This window comes from Ascaphus truei, chromosome 22, assembly GCF_040206685.1.
Source record: "Ascaphus truei isolate aAscTru1 chromosome 22, aAscTru1.hap1, whole genome shotgun sequence".
NCBI lineage: Eukaryota > Metazoa > Chordata > Amphibia > Anura > Ascaphidae > Ascaphus > Ascaphus truei.
The window spans coordinates 14,402,450-14,415,480 of NC_134504.1; the positions used below are offsets into that span (position 1 = coordinate 14,402,450).

The 13,031-nt window shown below is 43.2% G+C and overlaps 1 protein-coding gene across 1 annotated transcript in view; it reads right to left on the reverse strand.

Annotated features, from left to right (window-relative positions):
• The window catches only part of LOC142472856 (uncharacterized), a 43,417-nt gene extending 34,194 nt beyond the window's left edge, over positions 1 to 9,223 (reverse strand). The window contains exon 1 of the mRNA XM_075580051.1: positions 8,553 to 9,223. Within this exon, the coding sequence (XP_075436166.1) occupies positions 8,553 to 8,716 (164 nt within the window). The 5' untranslated portion in view covers positions 8,717 to 9,223. The remainder of the gene's footprint in view (positions 1 to 8,552) is intronic.
• Positions 9,224 to 13,031: the final 3,808 nt, after the last annotated feature.

A 13,031-nucleotide genomic window follows, 5' to 3' on the forward strand; every position in this document is an offset into this window, starting at 1 on the left:
TGGCTCCTTGATGTCACTTATCTCCCTGTGCCTCAGGCACCAACAACATAGATTGTAAGCTCCACGGGGCAGGGACCTGCGCCTGCAAAATGTCTCTGTAAAGCGCTGCGTAACACTAGCAGTGCTTTCCAAGAATATGTTATTATTATTATTATTATATGCAGCCCGAAGGCACAGGTGCATCCAATAACAATCTGGCACACCCACATTAATTAACAGTCGGCTCCGTGCCATTAAAGCTGCTGCTTCCCCCTGTCAGCATATAGGGTCAGGGAAGGATAGTTCCAAATAGTCTGACTGACAAAGTACTGATTGTTACTATCATTTAATTACAGGCGTCAGTGGCAGTAATGAGCATTACACATCAGTACATTAAGCTCTGTGCTGTCTTTGGGGTCGGTGCAACACAGCAAAGCTGAGCTTCCCCTCTGGCAACAAAGCAGTTAACAAAACTGTTGGCGGTGAATGGTCCTGTAATTATATGTGTAGAATGTTTTTTTTCCTTGGTGTAACCTTGATCTTCGCTGGCGTCCTTTGGTATACTCTGCCTCGCCTCTGAGTCAATGGGAATCTCGTAATAATAAGATCACATTCACATGTCACAGACAGGTCACCCAACCTGCCGTGCCTCATAATCACACCGCATACCGTGCTTCCACGGCAGCAGAGGCTTCTGGGCAACGACATGCAAATGAGCACTCCTTGTGTGTCAATCGTTGCTTGTTATCCACTTAAACATAGATCCCTATAGGACTGTTGTGTCACTCAGAATTAACAGCACGGCCCGGGGTTAAATAAGTGCATGACATGAGAGCAGAGATGAGAATAAAAATATGGGTGGCTAATTCCAGTCCTAAAGACACGCCAACAGGTCAGGTTTTCAGGATATCCCTGCTTCAGCACAGGTGGCTCAATCGGTCCCAGCTTCAGCACAGGTGGCTCAATCAGTCCCTGCTTCAGCACAGGTGGCTCAATCAGTCCCTGCTTAAGCACAAGTGGCTCAATCAGTGGGACTGATTGAGCCACCTGTGCTGAAGCAGGGGATATCCTGAAAACCTGACCTGTTGGAGAGGTCTTGAGGACTGGAGTTGAGAACCCCTGGATTAAAGGGATCCTCGTTAAAGCAAAGAATTGCGCACAACGAGTGCTCATTTGCACGTCCTTACCCAGAACCCCTTGGTGTAGTGGCAGCACGTATGTGGGGTACGCAGTGCGATTATGGGGCGCGGGATCTGTGCGGGGCTGTCTCAGACCTGTGACTGTGCACATAAGTATTCTTTATCATTCGCCACTCGCCCTGGCGCTGGCATCATGGATGGGAACTAAAGAAGGGGTTTTATGACACCAGTTGTTTAGGTTAATAAAAGTTAAGCGTTGGTGTTCTCTGACGATTCCCAATGCAATATAGCACGCAGAGCAGCGCGTTACACACCTCCCTGGCCGTGTAAGGGTTACTGCGTGGCTGGAATGACCTACGTGGGAGTCTTTAATATATTATTATGTGGACAAGAGGGGAGTGGTGCCATTAGTTTCAACATCAAGGGAGAGAGGCCCGTGAGAACGGCTCATGAGAGATTGAATGAATCCTTTCCATGTATTTGACCAGTCTATTTATTTTCCACCTATTACCTTTACCTGTCTTTATTCTTCTCCCTGTGCACACACGTATTAAACACCCACTTTATCCAGGTGAACAAAACACAGCCCAGGGACACCCAATCAGCCGTCATTACACAGGGCTTATCAGGACAATGGAGAGAGGTTTAGCTTACCCAGTAACATATCAGAGACTTAATACACAGAATTATTTCTGTGTCAGGGTTTCTTTGCTGTTATAATGTGTTCTTTATTTTTCAATCATATGCATGCACTGCATTATGTTTTTATAAGGTGTATATATATATAATATATATATTATATATATATATATAATATATATATATATATAATTTATTTATATAGTGCCTGCAATGTATTCTGCGCTTTAGAAAAGAGACAGTAGAGAAAATGATAAGACACTAAGTGCAACAAACAAGATCACATAATAGGAAAGGAAATCACTGTCACAGAGAGCTTACAATCTAAGTGGTATGTTGGGAGACTTAGAGACAGGAGGTACGGGATATGTGCAGTATACACAGTATATGCACTGAATTATTTATGTTTATTCCGTTATACATTTTTAATGTTTTCTTCACTAAAATGATTTTTCTTTCTTCATATTTTTTTCCACAAAAAATTATTGTTCTGTTTTTTTACATTTATATTATTGTGTGTGTGTGTGTGTGTGTGTGTGTGTGTGTGTGTGTGTGTGTGTGTGTGTGTGTGTGTGTGTGTGTGTGTGTGTGTGTGTGTGTGTGTGTGTGTGTGTGTGTGTGTGTGTGTGTGTGTGTGTGTGTATGTGTATATATATATATACACATAGCTTTTTTTGTTTTTGCTTTACCCCCGTTTATTTTAATTAGTAATTAATAAACTTGTTTTAAACCATTGACAGTATTCACCCGTTCATTTGTTTGAAGCACTTTATCCTTATATTCTTTAGCTCACTACATATACGTTACAAACGTAATTGTTTTGCTACCGCACCTGTATGGGACTATTGAGTGCACGCAATAGTGGGGACTTACTGATTATCCGCTTCCATTTCCTTTGTGGGAGTAGATTTCTTAGTTATTTTTTTACAGGTCATAATAGTTGCAACATCGGCCGATTCTAAAATCATTCTCATCGTCCCCGTTAGATGTCAGGACCGACGCCATTTTCTATGGCTCGTTGCTGTATCCCTGCTACGCAGCCAGTGCATGGCTTTGAGTAAGTAACCCCCACATTTCGGTACGGGGTTTGGGGCGACGCGAGCCATAGACGGGTTAGAATCCCTATACTAAGAATTTCTTTCAAAATGCAGGATTTCGTACGTACAAAGCTATCGTCTCATTTTCAATGCTTCAATTTTGCAAAGCATATGTAAGTATTATACTGGTTTATTAGTAACTTAAAAAAAACCGCAATGGGTAATAATGGAAAATATTTATGCGTTTTGTACACATTTTTGGTAAATCAACAATAAAGCCGTTTTTATTGAAATTGTAAAAAAAAAAAAAAAAAAGCTATTTTAATTTGTCATTTTGAAAAACACAATTTTATTTTACGGTTTAGTATAACTTTTATTTTAAATTACATATGTGGGGCACCGTAATCTTGTCAGTGCTCGGGGGCCTCTCGAGGTTTGTCCCCAAGTTTGGGGACGATGACTGCAGTGAAACCAGCACAGATAATATAGAGGGTTACTCATTAAACTAGTAAGATCAACACCATGTGACTTTAACGACCGTTTCCACGCACAAGTGCCCCCCCCCCCCATTGACACAAACACCATTTAATGACCCACGTTGGCGCCGATCGCAGAGGCTCCTGTTGGCCTGAATGGCGGGTGTTTGGGCCGGACGCGGGGAGTTCGGATACAGCGGGGTTTATAGATTTCTCACAAGTCCTTACATTCCTGAACCAACATTATAAAGAGGGCTGTCACGCAGAAAACGCTGTTAACCATTTCATTCTTGCGCAGCAACGTCCTCGGAACTAGCACTTCCAGATGGTCGCCATTTTCGATTGCGTTTTACGTTACTCGAAGAGATCTCTGCCTGACCTTCCCAAGGCTGGTTTTAATTTGAAAATATGTGGCTTCATTCGGGAGATAGAAGCGTTTGAAATATTTAGTGTCCGGGAGGTTAAAATGGACTCTCCCCAGCGCCGTGTAAAAGTTACCACGGTAACCTCAGAAATGACAGATTAACACTAGAAAAACATGACTTTATTTTTTCTAAACGAGCAGGACATGCTCAGGGAGCAAAATACTAACATTATGTAAGTTAGACTCACAATTTGGTTTCTGATGGGGGGGGGGGGTGTATTTCTGCTTTTTATTGTTTCAATCTTTTTTATTGAGTTTTTGAGACATACACCACTTTACATTGCACGGGGAACATCACATTAACGGCGGTACTCATTATACTAATTAATTTCAGACAGTATTAAGATCTACAGTTCTGGTTCTGGATCCCTGTTGTTCCTTAACAGTGAGCTGCTGATCCGTAGTCTCTGGTGCGAACTCAAAGTGGATAGATAAGATAGAAAGGATAGAGTTGAGCGGTGGTGGTGGGGGTGGGGGGGGGGGTGATTTAGTGGCATGCTTGGCACTGGGTTTACTCTCCCCTTGCCTACTTACCTTTGTAGCCAAGGCTCCCATGTTCGGTAGAACTGTTTAGTTGGGCAGTCAGACCTCTCCATATACATAACTTTGTTTATTCTTTTGTGCACCGTTCCTCTTGATGGTATTTCTGTTTTTAAAGGTCTCTCCCTCTCTCCCTCTCTCCCTCTCTCCCTCTCTCCCTCTCTCCCTCTCTCCCTCTCTCCCTCTCTCCCTCTCTCCCTCTCTCCCTCTCTCCCTGTATGAGTTTAACTCGTATAATGTTAGAATCGTGTCCCCTGTTTTTTTTGGGACTGTTTAAAACAAAGAGGATTTTCCCAATCTCTGATTTCTGAGGTTATTATGGGAACCTTTAGACTTCACTGGACTGTGGGAGGACTCTATTTTATCGTCCCGGACTCTTAATATCGCAAACGTATCTCACAGATAACAAAGGCCATGCAGGCTGACTGCTGATTTAAAGAGATCCATGTTAAAGTGGATAAGAAGCCAAAAAAAAGGACCAACTCTGTGTGCTCATTACCCAGAATCCTTGGCTGCTGTGGAAGCATCCGATTTCAAAATAAAAATGGCTTTGAAAAAGGGAAAGAAAAGATCTCTAAATGCAAGTTAAAGCAAACTGTCCATCAGCGCAGACTGTCGCTTTAACACGCGTTGTACGGGCTCAGAAAAGCCCACACCTGTGTGATGCAGAGGCGCTGGGCGGGCCGATCCGCCCAATTATTATAATACCCAGAAATCTGGACAGTTACAGAGCAGTTATTTTCACAAGGTCACTTTTAATGTCACAGCCAGGCATGCACGTCACTCATCCTGTCCCCGCGGTGTCACGGAGAATTAGGGGAGGGGGAAATAAAAGGTGTCACATAGTAGCAGACCCGCAGTAATACACCATCCCGAATCTTGTGTTCTTTTGTATCTAAAGCCCTCTCCCTCATTAACCCTTTCTCACTGACTGCCCCACACTACTGGAATGCCCTTCCCCTCAATACCCGACTAGCACCCTCTCTACACATCTTTAAGACCCACCTTAAAACACACCTGCTTAACGAAGCATATGAGCAGCTCCATGGCTGATAATTAACACCTCATACATAAAGCTTGGCCCCCTGCAGACGCACTGACCAGAACGCCCTCCTACTGTCTCTGTACGTTCTCTCTACCTACCAATTAGATTGTAAGCTCTTCGGGGCAGGGACTCCTGTTCCTAAATGTTACTTTTATGTCTGAAGCGCTTCTCCCCATAACATGTTCTTTGTATTATTTGTTATTTACATGATTGTCACGTGTATTACTGCTGTGGCGCGCTATGTACATGAATGGCGCTATATAAATATACATACATACAGCAAATGTAACCCTTTCACTGCCAGGCGAAGCACATTGAAGCGTGTCACCGGCGTCTCCGTTAAGCACAGGGTCCAATGCAAGGACTTTCAGCTTAAACTCAACAACCACACACCACAAATCACGAAAGAAGAACTTTTCCGTTTTTTTATTAGCGTTTCAACTTTTCCTTTTTTCACTTGAATATTCATTTTACACTCTATTTAACGATGGACAAAAAAACCAAACGGGGACTTGGTTAATGAACTTGGTTAAAGCTGCAGTTCAGGCAATATCCTGCATGTGTGTTTTTTTTAATAAATCAGTTCTGTAGTAAGAAACAATACTTTTAGCATTTTCTGTTTTAAAAACAACAACTTTGAAAGACCAATTTTCTTGTATTCTATTTTAACAAGCACGCTTGTTCCTACAGCAACGATTTACATTCACCACATATAAAGATGTCGCCAAACTTTGCCGATCAATAGACGGAGAACGAATTAACCGGCAGCTATGCAGTTTTTTTTAGGTAAGTAGAGATTGCCCAGATAAAACTATTGAAGTTAAAAATAAAAAATAAAAAAAAATAAACAACGGGAGCCTGAACTGCAGCTTTAAGGTGTATCTCTCCATAATGATTACACAGCCCACAAAGGGTTAATAGCAGGCTGCTTCCTCTCGCTTCAGAACGGGCAGGAAAAGCAAACGATATGGAAGCGGACATCTTAAATGTCAGCCGCATAAAATGTAATATTGTCATTATTTTGATATGTCAGCTGTTTTTTATCAAGCCCTCTTAAAAATGCCTTGGTTTCAATGCTTTAATGCAGAATGAGGGGTTTTGAGATAGTATTTTTGTTTACCATTATATACCTATGAAGACACGTGTCGAATTCTTCCCGGGTGATACGTTGTCACTTTAACAAATATTACATTTTCTTAGAAGGAAATCGGGTCATAAGACTCTACTGGAGTGTTGTCCAGCGGTCCTCATGTGAGATAAGGTAATGGATTAAAATGCCAGGAGAGAAAGGTGTGAACACTAGCCCGGGGGTGGGCAAATCCAGTCCTCAAGACCCCTCACAAGGTAAGGTTTTCAGAATTTCCCTGCTTCAGCATAGGTGGCTCAATCAGTCTGTGCTTCAGCACAGGTGCCCCTATGCAGCTCTACACGTTAACCGACAGCAGGGGTTCTCAACTCCAGTCCTCAAGACCCCTCACAAGGTACGGTTTTCAGAATTTCATTGCTTCAGCACAGGTGACTCAATCAGTCTGTGCTTCAGCACAGGTGCCCCTATGCAGCTCTACACGTTAACCCACAGCAGGGGTTCTCGACTCCAGTCCGCAAGACCTCCCAACCGGTCAGGCTTTCAGGTTATCCCTGCTTCATCACAGGTGGCTCAATCAGTCCCTGCTTCAGCACAGGTGGCTCAATCAGTGGCTCACCTGTGCTGAAGCTGGGCTATCCTGAAAACCTGACCAGTTAGGAGGAGGTCTTGGGGACTGGAGTTGAGAATCCCCTGCTGTAGCCAAATATGTTACAAGACACCAGAGGAGCAGGTACAAGATGAGTGTAAGAGGCGAGACCCCATCACTGTGCAGCCCCCTTTTAATATCGAGGCGTGACAAACTCCCAAGCATCCAGCGCCAAGACAGGTGTATATGGCGTTACGGGTACAGGACGGGCGCGAGAGATGGCGTCCACACTACAGAGGCGCCATAGAGAGAAAATAACACCCCCACCTGTGGCGCCTGGGTGTTTTTCAGCTAATTCCAATGGTCTCGTCTCTTGCCCTAATTGTCTACGCCAGGGGCGGACAACTCCAGTCCCCAAGGGCCACCAACAGGTCAGGTTTTCAGGATACCCCTGCTTCAGCACAGGTGGCTCAATCTTCGAGTATTTTAAGGGGTAGCCTGAAAACCTGTCCTGTTGGTGGCCCCTGAGGACTGGCGTTGGCCGCCCCTGGTCTGCAGGTTTTGATATCTTCCCCGGTGTGGTCTTGTATCATATCTGGCTACAAATTGCGTTGCTAACTCCTGGGGTGTTTTACTCAGCGACGCGGACGCTGTTCTCTCCGCAGGTGCAGCTGGCATTTTCATTTGTTACCTTAAAAACTGCACACAGGCAGGAAGAAGAAGCAAGGGCAGATAATATACATATATCTTTAAGGTGTAAGGACGGGGACCTCACATTCCAAAATTCTATTTAATTCCTATAAGTGCTCTCTCGGCTCTCAATGTGCTCTGTGCCCAATGATCAAACGCGTGCTATGGAATCTGTAAGCGCAGTGTCATGTAAACAGCCATATATACATGTCATATATCAAGTGCACTGTTTTAATAATAATAACAACTTTATTTCATATAGCACCGTTCTCCCAATGGGAGACACAGCGCGTTACAGTTACAGCACAGCGCGCGGTACACAGCACAGAGGAAGGTTACACACAGTCCCTGCCCCGTAGAGCTTACAATCTATGTGTTTTGGAGTCTGAGGCACAGGGAGATAAAGTGACATTGCCCAAGGTCACAAGGAGGTGACACCAGGAATTGAACCAGTTTCTCCTGATTAGAACTCGTTGTCATTTATAGAGTCATTGAGGATACTCATTTGGGACAGTCATTAACTCAAAGAGCTACTGTATTCCTTCCCTTTCCTGGGGTTTTGGATGGATTTCCACCTTCTAAAGTGCCCATGCCAAGTTCTTTGTTACTTTATAACACAGAAGTAAAGCCTGGTAAGTGTAGCACAGCTTATGTCTGAGTGCCAGTCTCTGTGCTGGGGGAAAGCGTCCCTACAAGCGGTGTGTTTAGGAGCTTACACAAGATGCAGTGCAAGATATCCCATTACATTCCTGCACAAACGTTTATCCCCATGGAGGAATTGAACTCATTGCAGGGGTGCCCTGGCTCTTGTCTATGTATTATGTATCTGGTACATCTTCTGCACCCTTGGCACTATGGAAGGACCTGATCATTGTAGCCAGCCTTGTAAGCTGCTCTCTGAGGCACTTACCTGCTGTAAGTTGCTGGGAGGCTCTGGGAGCACTTACAGAGGATCTCCTCCTGGTGGGCGATAAACAGCCCCAGCAGAGTCAGGAGGCACAGGAAAAGTAGGGAGTTCGTTAGGGTCCTGGATCGCACCCTAATAAATGGGATATTCCTGACTTTCCGAAGCATGGTATCTGTGCCAGGGGATCTCCAGTGTGTGCTAGTGCAACAGGGGGTGTATGTGTGTGCTAGTGCAACAGGGGGTGTATGTGTGTGCTAGTGCAACAGGGGGTGTATGTGTGTGCTAGTGCAACAGGGGGTGTATGTGTGTGCTAGTGCAATGGATTTCTATGTACCTGGGTCTATGTGTGTACTCACGCACAGTGTACCTGTCTTTATGTGTGTACCTGTGGAAAGGGTATATGTGTGTGTTCTATGAATTTGTGTGCTGTGTTCTTCCCCACGCGTGTGAGTGTCTCAGCGTGTCTGTATTGGTTATTCTGCAAGCAATCCTTTTTTGATGATCGTCTCTGAGATCGTGGGAGATCTGTGTAATTACAGTGCATCTATCCTGGGATCTCTGTATCAGTATGGTGTGTGGGTGTGTGTGTGTGTGTGTGTGTGTGTGTGTGTCCCATACATACAGTAGGAGGCAGAGCTGCTGGGTGTATGAGACCTTGTGGCAGGGGAGGTGTGAGTAAGAGTGCGTGTGAATATGTACTGGGGCTGTCAGTCACTCTGTATATACACAGCTCAGGGGCGGATCTGACACTTGTATTTTAGGGCTGGCTATGTCACAGAGTATTTGACTATTACTGGACACGAGTACTATGCATTCTTTCACTAATTGGGGAAGTTTACAAGACACAATAGTTGTGCTATTATGTTAAGTTTAAGTGCTGGATATGTCATCCCCAGGACTTATTCACCCTTACTCCTCCCCTGTCAGCCTGTCACTGGCAAATCTCCCAACCCCTCACATCCACGGACACTGGTGGATCTGACATTTAGGAGAGGGATCGTGTGAGATACTATGCAGGCTGATCTTAAGGTTTCTGGATCAGGGAGATCTCACCACAGTTTTCAAGACGTTATTGCTTTTGCTTTTTTGTTGTTGCTAGTTTTAAACTTGAATGACTTATAGGGGCCAATGCAGAAATCGGCGAGAAGCCCTATCTCGCCAGTTTTTTGCCAAATATGCCTACATCAATTCAGTAAATGGCGAAAAACTGGCGAGATGAGGAAAATCCGCCGGTGTGAAAAAAATCTCGCAGCGCGGGTGGTGAGATGCAATATCTCGCCAATTTAAAACCCCGCTGTATTCTAGTAGCCCCGATCAGCTGATCGCGGCTATAAAATGGAGAGATTTTCTCAAAATTGCTCCGCCAACAAGAAAGTGGTGCTGAGCTGCGAAAAGGGACATAGAAAAAAAATCTGTCCCTTCTCCTGGCTCAGATTGATGCAGGGGGGCTCTTACACACTGCACCCATCCCTGCTAACCACAAAATATATATATATATATATATATATATATATATAATATATATATATATATATATATATATATATATATATATATATAGAACACACAAAAGGAGAAGTTGCTCAACACATAATATATAAGGTTAACTCAAGCCCTTTAATAAAACTAACTATAAGGGTAAAATAAAATATATACCCCAATTAAAGTCAGTATATAAATTAAATAGGACCTGATGGTGCTAGGGGATAAAGAAAACTATATAAGACACACAGATGAAAAGAACAAAGACAATCCCCTTAGTAGCACTCTAAATTACACCTAAACTAATCTATAAGATAAAGATGGTTAAAAAGAAACAGATGCTCCGCCAATTCAGAAAAAATGAACAAGATTTTATTGATTAAACAACAAGACACACTAACTTAAAAACATAAAAATACTAAAGACAGCCTATGAAAATATATATGTATCAAAAATATAAAGAGAGGACTACTAATCAAACACTATCAGTATTACAAAAAGAAAAAAAACTAAATTGTGTCTAAATAAAGTTTAAATAATGACAACAAAGTAGTTTAGTCTAACATAATAGGCAATACAAAATATATTCCCACTGACATATGCATGAAAGAATAATAAATCATTGCGTTGGAAAAAGTATATAGTCAATGACCCAGTATATAGCCAGGAAAAATTAGTATGTATACCAAAAGCAGAGGGGAAAAAAAAGAGATAAAGCAACCAGGGAAAAATAATATAACAATAATAATAGTTATACCCTGAACAGCATTTCCCCAAAATGAAATCAATGAGAACTGATGCAGCAAATAAAGAAAAATATGCCCAAATCCAGATCTTCAGTGACCTCTCCAGGGCCACGATAGAGCGAAGAAGGGAAATGCGTCCAATTACGGAAACGCTGAGAAGCCACAATATACGCTATCGTTGGGGCTTTCCCTTCAAGCTAATCGTATCCATCAATGGCAAATTCCACTCAATTACTTATCCAGAAGACGCACCACGCTTCCTTAAGGATATAGGCCTGCCCCCAACGGCGGTCGCAGAGGAGGAGCAGGGGGTGGACGTGGACTCGGTGCAAACGAGGAACAGGCGAGCATCTGTTCGAATTGCATTCAGGAATAACTCCAGGCCTGGGGGCTGGCAGGGGAGGGGGGAGAGGTTTGGGGACCCCACGCTGCGATGAATTGTGAAACCACGAAGGCTAGGCGCCAAAATCCTACTAAAAGAATGAGAGTCCAACACATGAAGAAACCAGATCTGGCGTATAGGAAGCAATGGTGGACAATGAGGGTCAATTTCGGGGTTGGGGTAATAGGCTGAATATTTTAAGTCACATATATGTTGAAGAGTTAATTTCGTTTATAAGATGTTAATTTGTTTAAAGTTAAAAAAAAAGGGGAAAAACTGCAATGCACAGATGCCTCCTAGGACCTGGAGACAGGGAAAATAATATGTATGCTAGAAAAAGTTAAAGTGCCTTTATTAATTAGTTTATGTACATAACTGGTAGAAATGAAGCACGAAAGGAGGGCTCGGAGTCCTCTCTCAGGGAGCCGTTGCGGGGGCGCACAGGAAGTTCTCCAAAGAGCAATAAGCTCTTACCTTCGGCCACTAGGGCACCGGAGGATCCAATGTTAGGGCTCTTTAAAAGCCCATCTGTTTCCTTTCCTATCTTCTTACTCTATCTCCTGTCCTATACCCCTCTCCCTCCTTCCCTCCCCATCCCAGACCTAAGCTGCCTTGGGAAAGCGGCCGAGTCAAGGGTCTCAAATCCAACAGCCATGAAATGACTAATACAACAACATTAAAACTTATATCCATGAACGTGAAAGGTTTAAACTCAGTGAGGAAACGAAGATTAGCTCTGCAGGAACTGAATAAGCTCAAAGGAGATATCCTTTTCCTGCAAGAGACACATTTCAACTCTATTTCACCCCCCAACACTTTTAATAACACATATCCTCAGGCGTACTATGCATCAAGCTGCAAGAAGAAGAGAGGAGTGGCCATTTTATTTCGTAGTAACACTCCTTTTGCGATAGATAAATCCGTTGCAGACCCGGAGGGAAGATATTTAATCCTATTGGGTTCTCTTTCAGGGGTGCCGATCTCCATGGTGAACATCTATGCACCAAATGAAAACCAGGTTCCTTTCCTCGAGACAGTGTTGGAGATAGTAAGTAGACATAATCACACATCAGTAATACTTGCAGGTGATTTTAATATGATCAGTTCCCCGGAACATGATAGAGCCAATGATCATGGCACAGTCCCACCCAAGACTACTATCCTTAATGCTAAGAAATTTAAGGAAATAATGAAAGATTTCCCACTGTTTGATATCTGGAGGTCCCAACACCAGGGACAGAGAGATTACTCCTTCTTCTCAACCCCACATCAGACCTACTCGAGGATTGACTATTTTCTAGGTACCAGGGATGTTCTCCAGGCGTCCTCCCAGTCGAATATTGGCTCAATTTCTTGGTCTGACCATGCCCCCATCGAAATGGAGCTCTCTTTGCCTTTTATAAAGAATTCCAGTTATAAATGGAAACTAAATGATTCCCTGTTAAATTCCCCTGAAATAGTGAGCACATTTACTCAAAAAATAGTAGAATATTTCGACCTAAACAAGGGGTCAGTCGAGTCTCCGATCACGCTGTGGGAAGCCCATAAGGCATCTATTCGAGGCTCTCTCATTTCTCTAGCATCATATAAAAAGAAAAAAAAACAAAAAGAATATAAAGAATTAATGGACAAGGTCCAGGCTCTGGAGACTGAACATAAATCCAAGCCTACTAAAAAAATATATAAGACCCTAGTTGAAACAAGGACTGAATTTAAAAGAGTCCAATTAGAGGAGGTAGAGCGGGCACTTCGATGGACGAATCAACGTTTCTACGATAAAGGAAACAAGGCAGACCGGTTATTGGCCAATAAATTAAGAGGTCAAAGGGTCAAAAACCAAATTACAGCAATCCGAACCAAATCTGGTCTCAA